This window comes from Danio aesculapii, chromosome 11, assembly GCF_903798145.1.
Source record: "Danio aesculapii chromosome 11, fDanAes4.1, whole genome shotgun sequence".
In the NCBI taxonomy this organism is placed as follows: domain Eukaryota; kingdom Metazoa; phylum Chordata; class Actinopteri; order Cypriniformes; family Danionidae; genus Danio; species Danio aesculapii.
This window is the reverse complement of record NC_079445.1, coordinates 18246465-18255130: the sequence shown is the minus strand read 5'-3', so window position 1 is coordinate 18255130 and position 8666 is coordinate 18246465. Positions and strand designations below refer to the sequence as shown.

At 31.8% G+C, this 8666-nt stretch overlaps 1 protein-coding gene across 3 annotated transcripts in view; it reads right to left on the bottom strand.

The window, feature by feature from the left end:
- Positions 1-397: 397 nt before the first annotated feature.
- The window catches only part of sfmbt1 (Scm like with four mbt domains 1), a 42398-nt gene continuing 34129 nt past the window's right edge, over positions 398-8666 (bottom strand). For 2 of the 3 annotated variants that reach the window (XM_056468338.1, XM_056468339.1), the window contains 8 exons: positions 7992-8062; positions 7739-7881; positions 6761-6870; positions 6176-6351; positions 5306-5484; positions 2644-2868; positions 1907-2035; positions 398-1762 (listed from right to left, as the gene is read on the bottom strand). In XM_056468338.1, coding sequence (XP_056324313.1) covers positions 1622-1762; positions 1907-2035; positions 2644-2868; positions 5306-5484; positions 6176-6351; positions 6761-6870; positions 7739-7881; positions 7992-8062 — 1174 coding nt within the window. In that variant the 3' untranslated portion in view covers positions 398-1621. The remainder of the gene's footprint in view (positions 1763-1906; positions 2036-2643; positions 2869-5305; positions 5485-6175; positions 6352-6760; positions 6871-7738; positions 7882-7991; positions 8063-8666) is intronic. The other variant, XM_056468340.1, reaches the window with a different exon arrangement.

The following is an 8666-nucleotide window of genomic DNA, read 5'->3' as shown; positions in this document are numbered from 1 at the left end:
ATTCTAATACTTTTCTTCCAACAATAACATAAATCATAAGGAGCTCTTTTAATGACAATGGTTACATTTTCAATGACATTTTTTATCCAAATATTATGTAGATTGCATCAACTTAGTTTTAAACGCAAAATAGAACTAAATAATTAGTTACAATTATTTATGACAATTAATCATCAGCACAAAATTCATGACGGTGACAGACCTATTTGTTTTTCCTAAAATATATTTGACCCTAAGCTTTTCAACAGTACTCTGCTGTTAGAAGACCCTATATTTTATTGCAATATCCTTGACCTAAATATTAAAAGCCATGGTCTACAAATGAAAAACCTTAACTATGTGAAAAAAAATTCATACATACATACATACAATTTTTTCACAAAAAAAAAAAACAAGACAAGATTCTGTTCATTTTATTTTCTTTTAAATAGCATTTCCACCAACGAATAATCAAAAGTAAACTGACATTAATTGAACAACCTTTAATCAAACCGATGTAAACAGTAAATGAACAAATGGGGCAAGACGAGGCTCCAAAAACTTTTTTTTTTTCAACATTCGAGCAGAAATGCTTGTAGAAGGATGAACAGGGATGGGCTGTTAAATAAAAAAGGCAGACTGTTGCATATCTCATCGTCAATTCAAATACAATCCTTCAATGAAAAATCTAAAGATTCTGTTTGTGAGGGGCACAGCTTTGCAATACAAGACCAAACTGAGGATTACAACACAGAGGCCCCTGATATCATTCAATGCAGTATTTGCATTTCAACAGCGGCTGCATTCTGTTTGATATTAAAAATATGACTTTTTCAAGCAGACACGTTTCTAAGAGTACAAAACTCTTCAATTTGGTGTTGATAGACCCTGGATTTGCCACAACGAATGTTCTATCCCCATCACAGTCATTGACGTAACCTGAAATATTTGTGTGCTTATGTCTTAACCATAACACATTGTTATTTTTTATTATTACTTTGCACTTTTAGTTAATAATGCATCATTCAAGTGAGCAAATGATTATTAGTATTTACAGAAACCACAATGGCAGAAACCATCGTTCGTTTGCACTATTGTTTTACAGTGTAATTCCCAAGCTTTAATAGAAAACCAAACTGAAACGGGAGCATTAAAGCAGTCCCACTAAAATTAACATCTGCTTATTTACACTATTTACATTCACACTCCTGTATGTACACATTTGCATACCGCTTACAGTAGAAGGGCAACTGCTTTTTGTTTTTTTTGTGCTTAAGGTAATTGCATTGTCATCCGCTCTACAGTTCATATAGGTTTCAGAAACAAGTTTAGCTTTGCTTATTGTTGAATACATGGACTAGTTCCTCTCACCCAGGTTTAACTTTACCCTGAGCTCAACCAATCTTAAAAAAAGACAACAGCCCAGTCTCGAAATGAAGAGCCCAGCTGTAAAAGTACCAGATTCACCCTGTTGAAAAAAATGCCCCCCACTGTGCCTGCTGTGTAGAAAACGAATGGTGCGGGGAGGCGTCTAGAGCGCTAAGTGATTTTAAAGGTTTCCATAGAGCAAAAGGAAGATCACAATATTAGTAAAGTCAGCCAAAAAGTCAAACGCCCTACTCTTCTTTGCAGAATGTCATCCTCAGCTGGCAAACTGTTGGTAAAATGCCAGCTTGACCCGTTCGATGTGATGGCACAGCTTGATCGCAGGGCCCAGTTTCAGGTCCATACACTCCTGCACAGTTGGGAGATTTAACAGGAGCAGCGCCTGGCCATCAATTTCCTGAAAGGTAAATGTAAAATTAGCTCTAAATATAAGCCGATCCTAAATGAGCAACAATAAGTATGTGAGGAAAAGGATGTTTTCTGGGCTGAAACCAAAAATTCTGAATGTAGTTGGTTTTGTATTAATTTTGTATTCAATTACTTGATCCATGAAGATGCGGGCCAGTGGAGCACAGTCAGTGGTCCTGATGAAGCGCACTACATCTGTGACGCTCCATTCCAGTGGACTGCTGTCCAAACACAGCTTCTGAGGAACTTCAGTACGTGGACTCTTCAGAAGAGACACAGCAAAACAGTCAGTACTGCAAAGCGAGTTCTCACGCACAAAACAAACACAGTTCATAACATGACAATATTATAAAAAGGCTATATTCTATTATATTTATGGTATTTATCCTGCAATGACAAATATGCAGGTTTTTAAACCTTTTTTATTTACAGAAACTAGCAGTGGGTTTTTAAATATTAAACATGCAATTTTTAATAAATATGAATGATATTTATAATAGTTAAAAAATGAAATAAAATAATTCCAAATAATTACTTACTATAAATACTTATTTATAAAGTATAGAGACACTTTTCATCAACAGATTACATTCCTTTTCTTGTGATTTATAATTCATTTTATTAATAATAATTATTTATATTTAAGGCTTATTTACAGCAAGGACAATAACTGTGATATGACTTTAAAAACTAAACACACTAGACACACTAAACAAATTTGGAATCATCTTAAAATCAGAGTCCATCCTGCTTTATTGGGCTCTAGCACTCAAGCGGCAGAAAAACATAAACAGATTTTATTGGCTACTGAGGAATCTGCTATCGGTCTTGTTGTAAATGTGCCTTAAGTCTTGATTTAAACTACTTTACCTTGGGTGACGGAGGTCTGTTCTCATCGTCGGAGCAAGATGGTGAGCGAGCTTTGCGTCGTCTGCGTGTGGGACGGGGGGTTTCTGGAGGTGAGGGGGAGGGAGTGGGCGGCTGCGACTTCTTCTCTGAATATTCAGAGTCGTCCATCAGCTCGTCCTGCATCTCAGAGCCTGTGTCTTCACTCAGAGAGTCATCTTCATCCAGGTCTTCCTCATCGCCGCTGCCCTGTAAGGACAGACAGTCACATATACATACACATACACACATATACATATATATATATATATATATATATATATATATATATATATATATATATATATATATATATATACATATATGTATATATATATACATATATGTATATATATATACATATATGTATATATATATATATATATATATATATATATATATACATATATATATATATATATATATATATATATATATATATATATATATATATATATATATATATATGTATATATATATATATATATATATATATATATATATATATATATATATGTATATATATATATATATATGTATATATATATATATGTATATATATATATATATGTATATATATATATATGTATATATATATATATGTATATGTATATATATGTATATGTATATATATGTATATGTATATATATGTATATGTATATATATGTATATGTATATATATGTATATGTATATATATGTATATGTATATATATATATATATATATATATATATATATATATATATATATATATATATATATATATATATATATATATATACATATATATACATATATATATATATATACATATATATACATATATATATATATATATATATATATATATATATATATATATATATATATATATATACACTCATATACATATATATATATATACACATATACATATATATATACATATACATATCTGGGATAAATATTCTAAATGAGCTGTTAACATGGAAATGTACCAAATTTTCGTAAAAAAAAAAAAACAAAAAAAAAACAATACAAACATAAAATTTGTATATATATATATATATATATATATATATATATATATATATATATATATATATATATATATATATATATATATATATATATATATATATATATATATATAAAAAAAAATCTGAAAAATGAGTTGTGTGTAATAACAATGAAATGACACAAGGAGAAAGTACTGAACTATTGAAACATTTATTACCTTATATAAAAGGCTTTTTTGGTGATGGCAGCCTAAAGACACCTCTCATATGAAGAATGAAGTCACATGAACTGCTCAGGTGTGAGTTTTTCAGACTTCAACAGAGTGTAAAAAAGTTTTCTGTGGGTCTCGTCTATCAAATCTGATCTTCATTTTGTGTTTTCTATTGGATTCAAGTCAGGTGATTTGCTGGGCCATTCTACGGCTTGATTTTCTTTCTCTGAAACAATTTGTGTTTTGGATCATTGTCTTGCTGAATTGTCCACTCTGGTTTCATCTTCATCATCCGGCTAATGTAGATGTTGGACTGAAGCAGCTAATATTAATTTACAATGAGGAAGGGCAGAGGGTTGCTGTTGAACCACTGACAGATTTCAGCTGCTGTAAGGGCCTTCACTGTCTTTCTACACCTCCCTTTCCTCATGTGTTCAATAATTTTTCCTTGCATAATTTCATTTTATTACAAATACCTTAATTTGTAAACTAATCAGATTTGTATTCTGTGCATATATGGATTTCTTTGGTTGTCACCAACATCCGGGGAAACTTTCAAGTCAACGGCATCTTTAAAAATATGTTTTCTGAGAAAAATGGAGAGGTGTTCAATACTTATTTTCCCCGCTGTATATAATCTGCAGATTTAGTTTGATCCTCCTTCTGGATGTTAAGTACGTTTAATATTAATAACAGTTGTGTTCAATTTGATCTTTTAAGTGTGGATCATGTGCTGAAATTTAACGGAATTGACATTTACATTCAGCGCACAAATGTTTCACCAGACTGTGCACATTCTAATGAACGCATTAAAACAGATGGGGGAAGACGGTTCCTGTTGAGCAGTTGCTCTGAATATATTTTATTCATTTTTAATGTGACTCCAAAACGAGCACAAATGAAATATATTCATCACAGAACGATTATGTCAAATGCTTGATTTATATGTCTGTTTGTAATTTAATATTTGCTGACTCTATTCCTCATTGCACTAGGCATACAGCACTACTTTTGATTTCATTATCCAGAATTTGCAAGATTTAAAACGATTTAAATTCGAAAATGTAATTTTATTAGGCACATATACAGTACGATATGCATTGAGATGATTGTAAAAAGATCATCAATAAAAAGTAAACTGTATAATGAAATAAGAAATAAAATAGAAAAACTTTAGATATAGAAAATATATCTACAGAAAAGAAGAATGAAATCAGAAATATAGAAAACTTAGCTATACAATATAGAAAATCTCCAAGTTAAATACTAAATTTCATTATTATGACTGCATTCTGTTAACTTTATGCATTGCAAAAATCATAGGATCCTATATATAGATCACAATTAGGTCATACAATAAACTTGAACTAGACTAAAAATAATAACTTGTGATCTCAGACTGTTAGACTCCAGTGTTTGTTTCTCTTCTGTTGTTACCTGAGGGGAACCTGCCGGAGTGTTGTCGACTGAAGCAGATGAGCGCCTCTTTTTGTGGACGAAGAGCTGCTTCCTCCTCTTCCTCCTCCTGCCTCGTCTCTTCACTCCTCCCTCTAGGTTTGAGTGTCCACCGGGAGGTCGACCCACACGCCTGCTCTTCTTCTTTCCATAGTAATACGCTATAAACAAAAGGTTCTGTTAGCGTCAAAGAGAGACCTAAAGAGTTTATTTGCACTACAACATGTCATATTTCACAAAGCATATCGAATGTGGAATTTTCACCCCAAAATTAAAAGTAGTAAAATATTATGTAGCCTTTTTAATCAGGATTTTGTTCATAAACACTGAGCAAAGAACTAAACCAAAAATAAAAACAACATACAACAAATAAAATCTGATCGCTGTAATGCAAATTAATTTTAATTGTACAGTTTAAATACGATGACAAAATGCACTTTAGTGGTATTACAATCAGAATTTAAATGAAATACAGCAACAACAAATAAATACCCATTGAAAATAATCGGAATATATGAAATTATGGGAAGATGGAACTGTTTGACTATTACTTCAATTTAAAATCCCTTATTAGCATTATTATTATTTTGAAAGTACATTCTGCTATACAACAGTAATAGTTTTAATTGTGTTACATTTTGATTAAATTAAACCAAAGTTTTATTTTAATAGTTATTATTTAAATAGAACATTTGTAAAATTAATATTTAAAAATGTTTGAATTCTGATTTAAAATGTGAATTTCATTTTTCTCCTATATCCAATTGAAATATTTGCTACAATTTGAGTTTGAATGTTTCTACATGTAGCATGCAGCAATAGAGTAGTGAAAGAGGTTTAAGTGCTGCTCACTGTATTTGGTTTTGGTGAGCACAGAGCAGTTTTCAGAGCAGCGCTCCAGAACCATCCGTGGGCCGAACAGATTTGGGCAGCACTCCAGCTTAATGCAGGTCTTCCGACAGAAATCAGCCACCTGATCTGCTGTGCGAACAATCTCTACTGTCGCTCTGTAGCTCTTCCCCTTGTACCTGTAAAACACACAGTAAACTATTGGTCACACAGTCATAATTTGTCAATAAACTAATTTAAATGGGTAGTTGTAGAAATATGACATTTCTGTCATAGTTTACTCATCTTCAATTGATTCCAAACCAGTTTATTTTTTGTTGTTGTTGTTTTATTTCTGTTGAACACGCACACAAAAAAAGATATTTTGAAGAATGTTCAAAACTGGCAGCCATTGACTTTGGTAGAATGAAAAATAGTATGGAAGTCCATGGCAACCCTTTTCCAACATTCTTCCAAATATCTTCCGTTCAACAGAAAAACAATGAAAGCGTTTTGGAACAAGTGAAGTAATGGAGTGATAATGACAGAATTGAATTCTGAATGGCTAAATTCTGCTTTCAATCAGCCTTTTAAAACCGGTTTTCTTACTTGGCTTTAAGTGTCTCTCCATGGCCCTGCCAGCGACCCTCCTGGTCCAGCTGCAACTCTCTCAGCACTCGACTGGGTTTATAAGCAGAGTTTATCAGTAGCGTCAGCACCTGCACAGGCCACGGGTCAAAAGGTCAGCAGATTCAATTAATTATTTCATAACTTATTATTCATAAAAAGGATTGATAACACTTTACAATATGCTTGTATTAGTTAATGTAAGTTAATGCATTTACTAACATGAACAAAACATTTATTACAGTATTTGTTCATGTTAGTTAACATTAATTAATGAAAATACCGTTTTTCTTTGAGTTCATGTAAACTTCGTGCATTAACTAATATTAACAAGCCTGAATTTAGATTTTTCATAATCTATTAGTAAATGTTGAACTGAGATTAATAAATGCTGTACATGTATTGTTCATTCTTAATTCATGTTAGTAAATGCATTAACTTACAATAACTAATGATACCTTTTTGTAAAGTGTGACCAAATAATTATATACAGCATTTCTCATCAAACACCTTGCAAAATAGGTTTCATTTCAATTTAGACTTAAATAAAGTAAAGCTAAAACAACCGATACAGACATTTAAAAACTAAAAATGATAAAAAAAATTCAACAAAATATCTAAAACTTTCAAATGAAATTCAAAATAGTGTACACAAAAACAGCAATGCCTTAATCGTACTGTTTTTAAAACATTAGATGATGTGGATGTGCATTACAATAATGTTTTAAACACTTAACTTTTAATTCTCATCAACTCTAAGAAGCACTTTTCCAGTAAAAATTCCCACTGCACACAGCTTCTTATTGCACATTCATACAGTTTACCCATTGAGGTTACAATATGGATTTGTATTGAATTGAATTGAACTGAACTACTAACATTCAAGCATGTGAATATCTTTTAGTCAAAATAAAAAAGCACTTAAATACTACAGCAAATAATCAGTCTGACATGTCTAACCTCCTTCAGCACCAGCACACAGTTCCCGGGTCCCACACACTGCGGCAGCTCTGCGATGCGGCCCTTATTGAGATAAGGTCCAGAGAAGCAGCGATGGTTAAAATAGATCTTAGGGCAGCAGTACTTCCCATTGGCCTGGCCTGCTGGTGGCACATAAACAAGATTAAAATAGTAGAATCTTATAGAGAGTGTGTGAACGTCTTTAGCACGAGCATCAATGTTTTGAGATGTTTAAAAAGAAATCTTTGCTGACCGATCTCTGCCTGACTGTTGTTCATCTGTTGTTTGGTAGTGTCAGGTGAAGAGTCTTTGGATGGCACTCGGCTGTGGTGAAGACAGAAATGTGTTTTTCCATAATCAAAACTTAAACTGAAAAGGTTAATTACACTCATAAATGAAAAGATTTCTAATTTTGTCAACATATGAAATCCATATCAACTGAACTGATTCATATCAACTAATTCAGGTCTTCAGGAAAGAAAATTATAAACACATTAAATTTTTTAAAATTATTTACATATAAACTAGGGGTATAAGAAAACATTGCTATATATTTATTTATTTATAACAGTTCTGTCTGGTTCTCGAATCTGATTGGCTGATAGCAGTGTGATATTCTGCAGTATCAGAACTCCTACAGCCTCCTCACTCTTCTGTATTACTCCGCCCACATAGTGACAGCAAATCAATAGCATCACTACAGTTTGACAAATATTGCAGCTGTTGGACAACATAATGTACTTCTGAGGCTTTTTAAGGTGAGAATGTAGTTGTTTAGATTGCAACTATGCAGTTTATTTATAAGGATAGTGCCTATTTTAAATATTTATAATTTTAGAGACACAGCCGCATAAGTCTTTGGAGGACGAAAACCGCAGCGTAATTTTAAACTATAGCTGATCATATCATTACAAAAATGTGACTTTAT